This window comes from Caretta caretta, chromosome 2 (genome assembly GCF_965140235.1).
Source record: "Caretta caretta isolate rCarCar2 chromosome 2, rCarCar1.hap1, whole genome shotgun sequence".
NCBI classification, from domain to species: Eukaryota; Metazoa; Chordata; order Testudines; family Cheloniidae; genus Caretta; species Caretta caretta.
The window spans coordinates 218,412,693-218,426,970 of NC_134207.1; the positions used below are offsets into that span (position 1 = coordinate 218,412,693).

General features: G+C 39.7%; 1 protein-coding gene across 3 annotated transcripts in view; it reads right to left on the bottom strand.

The window, feature by feature from the left end:
- The window catches only part of PHF14 (PHD finger protein 14), a 285,184-nt gene that overhangs the window by 213,566 nt on the left and 57,340 nt on the right, over positions 1-14,278 (bottom strand). For all 3 annotated transcript variants that reach the window (XM_048838246.2, XM_048838250.2, XM_048838249.2), the window contains exons 6-7: positions 4,252-4,363; positions 2,436-2,573 (exon numbers count right to left, since the gene is read on the bottom strand). In XM_048838246.2, coding sequence (XP_048694203.1) covers positions 2,436-2,573; positions 4,252-4,363 — 250 coding nt within the window. The remainder of the gene's footprint in view (positions 1-2,435; positions 2,574-4,251; positions 4,364-14,278) is intronic.

Here is a 14,278-nt window from a genome sequence, read left to right on the forward strand (position 1 = left end):
CAAAAAAAAAAAAATTAATGAATTTACATTTCTGCAAGTTAACCCCAGGGAAAAGGGAACAACTTCCTATGACAAGTGTTGTACCAACAGGTAACAATTACAATAAAGCACATAAAGAAAGCATTTAGAGCATTGTATTACTGCACTAATCATGAAGATGAGATGGGAGAGTTGTCATTTTTCTACATTGAAGTGATGGAAGTTATTTTTGTGTATCCAAGGTTGTTGTTTTTCCTCTGTGCCTGTTCACAGACAAATTATAAGGTTACTAGTATATTTTAATACTAAATAGTTATAAAAACCTGCCCTCTTTATCTCCTTCTGTAATTATGAAGTGCTCCTGGTTGCTGTTTGGACAGTTCCAAGAAACACTCACCTCTCTTTTGCCCCAGGAGCTCACTAGAATATTTGATCATTCCAGAAGAGACAGGCAGGGAGTCCTTACATATATGTTAAATATAGAATGTATGGTCTCTCCATATTGTTTCTCTGGGAAGCAATCACATTCTGCTCAATATTCCTCCAACAGATCAAAGTTTCCAAGGAAGGGGACATTTTGGGAAAAAGCCACACACCTTATTCTGCATTAAGTGAAAGAGTTCATTATTATGTCTTGTTTTCCAAATACATTCTTCAAAGAGCATGGTTTTCCTTTTGACTTCTTCAAAGTGGTATTCGTATGGCCTAAGCACCAGCAGTATTTTGTATGATCTCTCACATACATAATTTTCTTCTATTTTTCATTCTTCACTTACTACATTTTCACATTCTTATGGCTGAACTACTTTATCAATTCATTTACCTCGTGTATACAGTCTGCAAGCTGAATAAGACTGCCTCAGCCAAAGGTGGATTAATACATCTCAGTTTTCATTCTCTTTTTAATTTCCAGCAAATTTTCTATATGAATAATTGTCAGTACAATTTACTAACCAGGCACTAAAATCCACTCAGTATCTCATGACAACAAACAAATTAAATATTTTACTTGCCTGTCCAAAAAAAGCCCACCAACCTACTCACCAGAGGCAAGTAAAATTTTGCAAGTTTCATTCAAAAATATACGCTGTATATTTAGATTTCAGGGTAGGGGAATATACGTGAAACAGAGCTTACCTCCATAGGAATTTAAATTAACAATTCTCAGTTATGTGATTCCAAGGACTTGATTACAAAATACTTTGTTTGCAGTTGTTTAAAGATATGCAGTGTTTTTAGGTGAAAAGCACTGCAAACACATACAATGATGGAAATTCACAACATGAGCTCCTTAAAGAATCAACATTAAACCTCATCTAGTAGACCCATCACTGTTTAACTGAAGGCACCATGTTTATCTTCCCAGCACTTCATCTTGTAGGTGAAATTTACTTTTTGTGCACAGTTCTTTTTGTGCACAGTTCTGACAGAGAATTACTAATGGTCTAAATGGCCAGTTCCTTAAGAAATAAGAAAGACAATGATTCCAATGTAGCTAATGAATGACAACAAAGCCTGCATGTCAGTGTGTGCGATTATGTGCACATCCCTCTCACTCACCTATACACAATTTACTTTCTGTCACATTTACTATATGTAAAGATGAATATGACTGGCTAAACTTGAACTTTGTAATTAGGGCAGAACACTAGACACTTACAAGGTATTTCCATTGAATAAATCAGCCCTTATGCAAAATCTTGTCATTTGGATTGCTTTATTCATATTATCAAGAAGAAAACTGGTACCATGAGTGAATATGTAAGGAATATGGAATTTAAAAGTAAGTATTTTAACTGGATGCAATTATTGGTAATTTACAAAAACTCAGAATGAAAATCAAGAAATATCATATTAATACAATGAAAGTTACTTATTTAGGTTACATCTTTTTTCAGTATTATCATTAAATTGTATCCAAAACATTTGAAGAGAAAAAGGGCCCCATTTGTGCCATTTGAACAGCACAAAGGGGATGTAATCTGGCTACAGCTGGAAACTGAGCAAAGCAGAGGGAGATTCTAAACTGGAAAGAAGCTGACAAAGCAAACTCCTGCACCAATGCGCCCAACTCTTAGTTAGGGCCATTTCAGGAGAAAGAAGTGGTAAGATGGGGAGTGGGATAAGAGGAGCTCCTCTAACACAGTCATTAGATAGTGTATGATTCCTTAGAGACAATAACTAGCTATCATAAATCAGAGCAGGCCTTAGGCTGTCCTAATTTAAATTAGGGCTAGGCCAGCTTGAAACAGCTTCTTGTGAAGCGCATATCTTGGCACAGGAAAAAAAAGAAAAAATCTAGCCCACTTCCAAAAATATACTTATGACCTCACAGCAGCATCTTATCAAAAACTCTCCTCAGGAATGTTATCCAGAAACACAGTAAGCTTCCCACATGCTTTTGTTAGGACATTTCCATTTTATGTTTTTCTAAGGAAGTTGCATCACACACATACCTCTTCAGCTGCTGCTTCTGACAGCAGGCCTTCTTTCTGAGCACAGGTCACATGGAAATAAGCTCTACACATGCCAGCATCACAACTAATGCAAACACCAGTTCTGGCAAAACGAGGGTCTTCACAAAAACTGCATTCCTAACACAGAAAAATGGTAAAATTAACTACAGAGTAAACACGATAATAAAGATTCCACATTCCATTTTTAATTTGCTTTGGCATAAATGAAAGATAATTTAGATGTCTTCTATACAGACACACAAAGTCTGTTAAATGTTACTAATGGATGGATTTAATCTCATGAGGTATAGCAATACAGTTAAGGCTAGCTACCTTTACTGGGATTCTCCAAACTTCTTTTTTTAATCCTATATTCCCTTTCAACAGGTAAAGTACAAGACTTGAAATAATAATACTGGCTCTTCTTGTTTTCTTGCACTGGTAGGTTTCAACTTAGACTCTGCACATACTTTGTTTTATGTGATTAAACATGCTTTGTTAAAATTAAGAAGAAATTAAATATAATAGACTTAAACAAATGATCATCTGGCTAATTTGTAAGCAATAGTCATAATAGTAATAAAATCAGTGCAGTAATCCTTATTTAGGAAGGATCCAATTGTATTAGCAACTTTATAAACTATACAGATAAAATCAGAATCACCTCACCCACAAATGCAATATATTCCAGGTTGGAGAGACGCTGTGAAAACGTAGCAACACACAATGCTATACAACTGTTTAGTCATGAAATGAAGAAGAATACTGCATTAAACTGTATAAAACTGAAGCTCCAGAGGGAATTCAGATAGGCAGAATATAAAATAATTATCCATATTTTCATTAGAAACTGAGACTCATTCTTCCTTGTGATAGGGTTAGTGTTTTATTTTGCCAACATATTGCACTGCCTTGGATCACTGACTCTGCCCACCTGTGAAGAGCATTATTTATCCTATAATCCCTTTTAAAGTTTGAGATGTGCCCAAATTACTACTTCTGCTCCTATTAATCAGTTAAGTCATCAGAAAAACCTAGCTATTGTGTAGAAAAGCTGCTGTACAGAGGTTGCCCACTTGGACACTTCTATAACAGTGCTGAATGTTTTGGAAGACTCAAACTAGGCATGCTGGAGAGCAACTTGCAATACACACAGGCTACTCTTCAGTCATCCTGGCATAAAAGTCTTTTTTGTTGGTGGTGGTGGTTAATTTAGTATTCATGAAAGGTCCCACATTGATAGCCTTGGGAACTCAAATTTTACATGCACCAAATGGGTACAACAAGAGAAGCAACAGCAAAATCTTCCCCACATGGCCTGACACCTAGAGAAACATTTGGACATAAGAAAACCAAGGAACCATCTACCAGAAATCCTTTGATCTCTATTGAGTGTCATTTTGTGCCAATTGTAACGGTAATTTGAGTGCTATGCACAAACATCCTCTTATGAACTGGACTAAAAACAATTACACTTCACATAAAAGTCCATTTGGGGAAGGCGGAGTATATTTTTCACTCAGACTCCCATACATTCCTCAACTCCCTACATTTATACTTTGGCAGACTGCCATTAACACACATAACAAGGAGGTAATGAGTGTCTCCAGAAACAAGGAGAGATGGGGAAGAGAATGAGAAACAAAAGAAAAGACAAAAGAGAATGCATACTTCTGTTTTTATTGCATTTCCAGCCCTGAATCTTGTTGCATTTGTTGCAAAAACAGAATTACAAAAAGCTAATAAGATATTCTATGCCATATATGTAGAGCAAATAAAACTATACCTATGTAAACTATACCTCTTCTAGTCTTACCTTGGCACCATACTTAGAATAGTTCATTTCAGTAAGCGTTACTGGCCGCAGCTTGTCAATATCTCCAAATGCCACTCCTGGAACATAGAGGGCACAAACAATGTGGACCCACCTACAACAGCAGAAAAATTAAGCCATTATCATCAAGAACAACAACATTTTGCTCTTGTATTGCATTCTTCGTCTGCAGATCTCAAAGTACGTTACAATGGATTGAAAGTATCATTCACATTTATAGATAAGGAAAATAAGATATAGAAAGCCAAGGGTGTCAGAAACAGGAACACAAGCCTATTGACTCACAGTTGAATGGACCATCCACAAGCCTCTGGTGCCTCTCTCCTATCACTTAGATTTTTTTTAATTTGTTTTAACTTTTTCCAGTCCAAGAGTTGTCAGCAGCTTTCTTTATATGGCTAATCTGTCAAATCTTAAGGTTTCAGAGTAGCAGCCATGTTAGTCTGTATTCGCAAAAAGAAAAGGAGTACTTGTGGCACCTTAGAGACTAACCAATTTATTTGAGCATAAGCTTTCGTGAGCTACAGCTCACTTCATCGGATGCATAAAGTGGAAAGTACAGTGAGGAGATTTTATATATACACACAGACCATGAAAAAAATATACATTGTAAGGAGAGTGATCACTTACGATGAGCTATCACTCTCCTGCTGGTAATAGCTCATCTTAAGTGATCAAATACAAGTTCAGTAAAAACCACAAGCATTACCTCTCTCTACCCCTAATACGGTTTGGCTCAAACATTGCATAATTTGTATGCTGACTCTCTTGTGGGGAATGAAGGGAAGCTGCTCCCAAAAACAGACAGAGACAAAAAGTCACTTTGCCAACCACTTTGTCAGAGGCGGTTTCTCTTCTTTTTCTTGATTTGTTTACATACTCTGAATGATCTGCCATATGATAATGCAAACAAACACAGAACAGAACTCACTAGACCTCCTAATTCCTGCAAGGGAGTTAAAAAGGCAGGAGCAGTACTAAGCCTAAAATTATTTGAATGTTAAGAAAGAACCACCACTTCATCAATGAGATTTTTTTTTAAAAGCCAGGGTTTGTTTTTTTTTAATGAAACATCAAATCACAGAGTGTGTTACTTTTCAAGAGCCAGCTACTATCATAGCTGATATATTCCATTTTGCAGTATCAAATATTAAAGTATAACACTGGTCTTATAAACAGCTCAAACGGGAATTAATTCAGGGAAGTCTAATGGTCTGCATTGCACAGGTCAGACTAGATGATCACAAGAGTCCTTTCAGGCTTTATAATCAATGAAAGACTAGATGATAAAATGGGAAAATCATGATTCTGAGAACATTAGATCAATAATATGTGAACATGGCAAATCATCCTGAGTTTACTTGGTGTGTCAGACTCTTTCCCAACAATGTACACAGATGGCATGATGATTTCTCCCAATTTGAGACCACCTGATAATCTATTGGATTTAATTAAGAATGAAATAAATATATTTGTTGACAAAGACTAGGAATGTTAATATACCTTCCCTTCGAATATCCCTCCGTACACAGTTTTGGAATTTGGACCTTTACAAAGGGAACAACCAATGTTCCTGGCAATATGTCCAGTGCTCTAGTAATTCTAAAAAAAAAAAAATCTCCTGTATGATAAACTTTTAAGCATCACTAAAAAAAAGCATTGGTGTCTCTTGTCAAAAAGCTCTGTGGATAGTTATGCAAAACTAGGAGACATCACGATACAAGACTTCACAATAAATTACAACATACTTGACAGGTAAGCTTGAAAACAAAATAGAGAGAAAAAAAATAAATTTGGATATATATTTAAAGAAATAATCTGATCACATTGTGCCAATGACTACCTTTGAAATATTTAAATAATGCAGTTAAAACTTTAGTTATGTGAATAATAGTAATTGTGGCAGCAATTGCTAGAATTAAGTCTGTACGTGCATTTCCATCTAAACTCATGTTTTAATCCACTTAAAGCTTTCTGAAATCTTCACCATTTGAGTTGAAATTATGTAGGTTTGGTCTATGTTGAAAGGAGAATTTCTTCATAACTGTGGCCAAAAAAAAGCTCAGTGACTTTGAAGCATAAAGACAGTGGAGAGGAAACAATTCCCTTTCCAAAAATCCTTGTAACCTTTATCTGAACAGCTCTAGAATTGAAACAGCTGGTTGTAATAAGCTGAACTATCACACGGAAGCAGTCACAGTGGACCATCAGTACTTTTAAGCATTCAGTGAATGCTTGTTTTTTTACTTGACCAGTCAAGGTGCCTTCAGGTCCTTGATTCCTGTGGCAGTAGGATCAGAGAGCTAATGTATGAGATGTCTCAAGAAGAAAGCATAGAGTCTTGGTGCCATAGAGTTCACATATTATCTCTTGGATGAGAGGGTATGGACAGAGAAATAGATTCATGCTATCTATGTTAGATCCCCAATCACTGAGGCATCTGAGAGCCCCAAAAATTATAACTTAACAACAAGGAATCCAGTGGCACCTTAAAGATTAAAAGACTTATTTGGGCATCAGCTTTTCTCACAAAACCCTTGTAACATAGGGATGTACTACCATCTCCACTGTACAGATGGGAAACTCCTCCTCTCATATGTATACATCAGAGTTCAATGTCCAGGTTCCGTAACCAGAAAATAGTCTCTGTATCAAGGGAGACAAGACATTGTAAACCCCCCTCCAGATGTTGAGAAGTGAACTTCACCACCACGTGAGTTATTGTCTGTAATGCTGCCCCATGGTCACTGTAAGGAGAGGAAATCAGGCCAAGCTAACATATAGTTGCAGCAACTCTGGACAAGCTGGAGAATAGTCTGTTGAACCAGGTCCAGGATCTACAATCAAGTGAAGAAGGAGGTAGGCAGAAGCAGCGAAGGTCTCCTGAGTTTAATTAGTGTGTCAGACTCTCTTTCCCACCAATGCTTCCACTCTATAAGAACACAGTTTTCAGCTCCCTAGCAGTGCGGATCATCCATACATGGTAAAGGGCAAGCAAGTGCTCTCATCCAGGAGTGTGTGAGCTACCGTAGCAAAAGGGTGATGAAAGATCAGCCACAATGTTACACTCCAGTGCCCAGGAGAGGGATTTCTCCCCTGAATACAAGTGACCTTGGTACGGCATGGTGTTTCTCGTTTGAAAATGGAGCATCAGTTAACCGGAAATGTAATAAGTCAGTTTTATCTGTCACAGCTCTCCAGGCAGAGCTAACAGTAATAGTATCTAATCAAAAGTCTGGCAGAACGATGTGTGATACCACATGCAAAGTAAAGGTTAATTCATAATTCAAGCAGCCACTAATAGTATGAGTGGCCACTTGCATTTAGATGGGGAATTGAAACATGAAGAGACTGTGTTAACAAAGGAAGTTTGTGGTACAGGAAGGACTTGAACATAGGTTTCCCAAGTCCCATAGGCCAGTGTCCTCATCACTGGACCATCCTTCCTTGTCACATTAATAAGTGTTGATTAGTGCAAGGTTACTTAATAAAAGTTAACAAACATCCATGGATGAGGTTTGCAGCATTCCATGCATTACTGAAGGCGCACTGGATGATAATGTTTCTGGTGCAGTTGATTCCTAGTAGTCAGTGCATCCTTCCATGCAGAAGGACTGGATAGACTGATGAGGAGGTGATATGGCAGTGTTGCTTACAACTAAAGTGTGTGGGGAGAGAGGGTCTCTCATTCCAAAACTAGATCTGGAATTGTTCATTTGATTTAAGAATGCCCAAACTCATGTTCCTTCTGTCTGGTTAAGGGTAATACAGGAAGTACTCAGACCTTTGCTTGTGGAGACAGTCAACTCCTTTAACGAGAGCAGAATTTAAAAAAAAAAAAAAAAAAAAGGAAATATTTGTGTTGCCTTTGCCTAAAAAAATTAGCACTTGATGCCAGCAAACTGGCCAAATACAGAGAAGTGGGTAATCTTCCATTTTTGGTTAAGATAACAGAGAAAGTGGAAGTTAAACAACTTTCCCAGAGCCTAAATGGCTGAGAATTCCTTGAGACATATCAGTCAGGCTTCAGACCTGGCTGTAACATGATATCATAGAATCATAGAATCATAGAATATCAGGGTTGGAAGGGACCCCAGAAGGTCATCTAGTCCAACCCCCTGCTCGAAGCAGGACCAATTCCCAGTTAAATCATCCCAGCCAGGGCTTTGTCAAGCCTGACCTTAAAAACCTCTAAGGAAGGAGATTCTACCACCTCCCTAGGTAACGCATTCCAGTGTTTCACTACCCTCTTAGTGAAAAAGTTTTTCCTAATATCCAATCTAAACCTCCCCCACTGCAACTTGAGACCATTACTCCTCGTTCTGTCATCTGCTACCATTGAGAACAGTCTAGAGCCATCCTCTTTGGAACCCCCTTTCAGGTAGTTGAAAGCAGCTATCAAATCCCCCCTCATTCTTCTCTTCTGCAGGCTAAACAATCCCAGCTCCCTCAGCCTCTCCTCATAACTCATGTGTTCCAGTCCCCCAATCATTTTTGTTGCCCTTCGCTGGACTCTCTCCAATTTATCCACATCCTTCTTGAAGTGTGGGGCCCAAAACTGGACACAGGTACTCCAGATGAGGCCTCACCAATGTCGAATAGAGGGGAACGATCACGTCCCTCGATCTGCTCGCTATGCCCCTACTTATACATCCCAAAATGCCATTGGCCTTCTTGGCAACAAGGGCACACTGCTGACTCATATCCAGCTTCTCGTCCACTGTCACCCCTAGGTCCTTTTCCGCAGAACTGCTGCCTAGCCATTCGGTCCCTAGTCTGTAGCTGTGCATTGGGTTCTTCCGTCCTAAGTGCAGGACCCTGCACTTATCCTTATTGAACCTCATCAGATTTCTTTTGGCCCAATCCTCCAATTTGTCTAGGTCTTTCTGTATCCTATCCCTCCCCTCCAGCGTATCTACCACTCCTCCCAGTTTAGTATCATCTGCAAATTTGCTGAGAGTGCAATCCACACCATCCTCCAGATCATTTATGAAGATATTGAACAAAACCGGCCCCAGGACCGACCCCTGAGGCACTCCACTTGACACCGGCTGCCAACTAGACATAGAGCCATTGATCACTACCCGTTGAGCCCGACAATCTAGCCAGCTTTCTACCCACCTTGTAGTGCATTCATCCAGCCCATACTTCCTTAACTTGCTGACAAGAATACTGTGGGAGACCGTGTCAAAAGCTTTGCTAAAGTCAAGAAACAATACATCCACTGCTTTCCCTTCATCCACAGAACCAGTAATCTCATCATAAAAGGCGATTGGATTAGTCAGGCATGACCTTCCCTTGGTGAATCCATGCTGGCTGTTCCTGATCACTTTCCTCTCATGCAAGTGCTTCAGGATTGATTCTTTGAGGACCTGCTCCATGATTTTTCCAGGGACTGAGGTGAGGCTGACTGGCCTGTAGTTCCCAGGATCCTCCTTCTTCCCTTTTTTAAAGATTGGCACTACATTAGCCTTTTTCCAGTCATCCGGAACTTCCCCGGTTCGCCACGAGTTTTCAAAGATAATGGCCAATGGCTCTGCAATCACAGCCGCCAATTCCTTCAGCACTCTCGGATGCAACTCGTCCGGCCCCATGGACTTGTGCACGTCCAGCTTTTCTAAATAGTCCCTAACCACCTCTATCTCCACAGAGGGCTGGCCATCTCTTCCCCATTTTGTGATGCCCAGCGTAGCAGTCTGGGAGCTGACCTTGTTCGTGAAAACAGAGGCAAAAAAAGCATTGAGTACATTAGCTTTTTCCACATCCTCTGTCACTAGTTTGCCTCCCTCATTCAGTAAGGGGCCCACACATTCCTTGGCTTTCTTCTTGTTGCCAACATACCTGAAGAAACCCTTCTTGTTACTCTTGACATCTCTGGCTAGCTGCAGCTCCAGGTGCGATTTGGCCCTCCTGATAACATTCCTACATGCCCGAGCAATATTTTTATACTCTTCCCTGGTCATATGTCCAACCTTCCACTTCTTGTAAGCTTCTTTTTTATGTTTAAGATCCGCTAAGATTTCACCATTAAGCCAAGCTGGTCGCCTCAATTCTCTTCAGTAGAAGGGAGTTGCCTTACTGTGGCCTCATTCTTTTCTCTCAGAAATTCCAAAGGGTAGTTTGGGGGGGGGTATCAATTTTCTGTCCTGAAGGCTCTCTTACACAGGGTTCCCTATTATCACTCTTCCTATTTCATGTGCATGTGATGCCACTGCCCCAGACATGCAGGAAGAAAGACAAGATACAGTGATGTGGTTTAATTAAGCTGCAACTTTATTAATTTATCTCAGTGATTCTCAACCTTTCCAGACTATTATACCCCTTTCAGGAGTCAGATTTGTCTTGCGTACCTCCAAATTTCACCTCTCTTAAAAACTACTTGCTTACAAAATCAGACATAAAAATACAAAAGTGTCACAGCACTACTGAAAAATTGCTTACTTTCTCATTTTGTCTGTATGAAATTTTAGTTTGTACTGACTTCGCTACTGTTTTTATGTAGCCTGTTGTAAAACTAGGTAAATACCCTGATTTATTTCATTCTGGGAATTATTTGGCAATAACTAATAAAGCTCATTTCAGCATTCCATCTTCACTCATTTCCACCTGTTTGGTCAAGGCTCGCATAAGCCCCTCACTACCCCCTAACATGGTTACAGCCCACTGCTGGGGCCCCTCCATCCTTGCTTTTTATGAGGTTTAAGAGGGAAAAGGGGCTGTTTCCTAGCTATATCAGACATTAGGAGCCCCACTTCCATTCTCCAGCTTCTTTAGGAAACACCTTCCTCTAAGTCCACATCCAACTCCAATTTATTACTGAATACCTGCCACCAGGTGTACCTGCTGATCCAGGCATACGAGGGCTCTATCCAACAGGACAAGCATATTCTCTCTCTCCCTTGTGTTCAGGGAGCGAATGGTTTACCTGACCCCACTGGGCAGCTGTCAGCTCAGGTGATGCCTACCCATTCTCTTCCCAAAAGAGGCAGGAACCCTTAATGGACCTCTGACCACTTTCCTTCTGGTTGACCAGACAAAAACCTCCTTCGAGGTTGTGGGGATTGCATTTGAAATGTTACTGAAGAAACTTGGAATGAAGTGCTTTCAATATGCTTATGACACAGATCTCTCTCTCCATTATGTCTGACACCTAAGGTATGGTTGAGTGTTTCTCTGTGTCTGGTAATGACTCAGGCGTGGATGAAGCAACCAGATGATATGGTCTGATATGGTCCACTAAAGACTGATAAATTCACAATTTGGGGATCGTTTTGCAACTCCCAGCTATTGTTAGTCAATTATAGAGCTGAGAGGGACAGGACAGTTTTTCGCCCCATCTGCATCACTGTCAACTTCCAGACTTCAGAGTAGCAGCCGTGTTAGTCTGTATTCGCAAAAAGAAAAGGAGTACTAAATTTGTTAGTCTCTAAGGTGTCACAAGTACTCCTTTTCAACTTCCAGACTGTTCTCTAAGATGTAAACCCTCACTACCATCATTCATGCCTTTGGCATTTCAAGATGAGACTACTACAATGTGCTCTACATGAGGTACTCCTTAAGTCTCCACAGAAACTGAGGCTGGTACAGAAGACAACAGTCCACCTTTTAAGCCAAGTATCCTAACACAAGCACACCACCAGATACCCAAAATCTGGACTGGCTACTTTTTGGTTTCTTGTTGTTTCAGGTATTGGTTCTGAAGTCCTAAATGAAATGGGATACAGACATCGTTGAAAAATGGACACTCTTGAGGTATAGCTGTCTATTGCATTTTGACCCTTAATACTATTAGACCATCACAGTGACTTCTGCCCAGCAGTTAACATTACACACTACAAAGCATGTCAGTAGGTCGCACACTTCTTTGCTTCTGTAGGTCAAGCTGTTTGCACACACCAGGGGCTCCCTGAATCCCTCCATTTCCACCACCCCCAACAAATTCCTTATGTGCCATGCTCCTATCACCATCAATTTCAATTTCTCTGCAACACTTCCTCCATCTCTTATGCCAGGGGCTGTGTATGTTCCCTATTCCCCCACTGTCAGAATATTTGTGCTTGTCCATTCCCTCCTCTTCCACAACACCTGTAGCTCTGTGTGCTCCGTTATTTGTTCCTTCCCTCTATACCCCACCATGTCAAGGACTCTGTGCTTCCCCCATGTCTTGTGCCACATGACAAGATCCCCTACATTCTCTCCCCTGCCATGCACCCGCACATAACAGTCTCCCATGCAAGGGCTGTGCCCTCCATTTCACCTTCCCACTTCCCAGATATCAGAGCCTGTGTGTGCCCCCTCTTCCTATATAATTTTTTTTTCCCCTTTCATTTAGGCTGTCAACATTTTTTACTCAACTGAGACATAGATGAAGTTGAGATGGGGGTTATTATTATGAAGAAAGATGTTAAAGATGTTAAACTGCCATCAACTGTTTTTTGATCTATAGATAAGTTAGATCGGATTGAAACCAATGGGTCTGCTAACCAGATGTCAGGGACTCTGTGTACCCCTCATTCCTCCTTTCCAGTTTTCTTACTTTCACCAAAATCAATAGATTCTGTCCATTGAGACTGAAAGCATTCCATGACATTTTGGAATTGATCAGATGTGGCATTCAAACGTTATCACATTACATCCAAATAAAGAAATGCCATCAATTTGAGCGTATGGCCTCGCAAACTCAGCCAAAATATAAATAAGTCTCTTTATTATAATTCAAGCTCAATGAAAATGTCAACATGAAGTGTAAGAAGTAACAAACAGTATGTTCATCATTCTCCATTGCTCATCCTATGGTTACATTGATATCAAAGAGAAAAGTCACTAAAAGGCACAACAACGGAAAACAATGCCTACAAGTCACTACATTTGGTTAAACCCATAAGGATTTACCAAGCAGAGATAATAGAAACTACAACTGTAATCAAATATAAATGTTTTACTGGACAGTAGCTCAGTCACTGAAGTATTTAAATATTTGTATAAAATGGAGTTCCTGTTCAAAGTACAGTAATGCATCACCATTGTTAATATCCAAAAACGAGTAATTCACTCTCCTTAATTTTAACTGAGAAATTCACTTTAAAAGATAAGGATTTTGTCGTAAATTGTAAAGATGATTCATCCAATTACCTGCACAGAAATGTGTTTTCTGGGGCTACAAATGTGGTTTTTTCAATGTTTATTAGGATTCTGTGCCTGTACGTGCAGGAGTTAGTGAATATGATTTGTTCATATAAACTACAATTATGGTCCAATGCAAATGAAAACTTGTCCAAGATAAAGTTTAAATTAGTCTTTTTTTGTTATTTTAGAAAGAAAGACAGCTAAACCGTCACTTTGTAATCTATTCCATAGCAAGAGACAAGCATATTGTCAGGCTGTTTCTGTAGCAGCTAGGATTGGAGTTGTGACTCAGGGCCTCAAAAACTTCCTCTCCGTCCAGTCTTTCCCACTGTTCCAGAGACGCAGTAAGCTATTACACATATGTACATATCACAATGTATGCACCCTGATGCACCAAGACACTGGAGGTCAGGGGGTATGTGGAATCAAAACTCTTCCCACTCGGAGCAGGATCTGTGAACAAAGGAAGGAGCAGCAGGGTGCACTCATTTAGTGGGCAGCTGATCCCCCCTCTATTCTCTTTCACCAGTACACAGGGCCAGCCATGATCAGGCACAAAGTGTTCTCATTTCTATACAGTGTACTTTTCTTAAAGAAATTATATTATTTAATCTATGTATGTCAAACAATTCAAAATATTTGCATTAATGGGTGTCAAAAATCTTTTTTCAGAGGAACAGCCGTGTTAGTCTGTATTTGCAAAAAGAAAAGGAGTACTTGTGGCACCTTAGAGACTAACCAATTGGTTAGTCTCTAAGGTGCCACAAGTACTCCTTTTCTTTTTGCAAAAATCTTTTTGTGTACGTCAAGTTTCAGAGCCATGTAACACCTTTTTTCAATAGAATGCCATCTGATGTTACTGTTTTATTGTTACTAAAAGCAT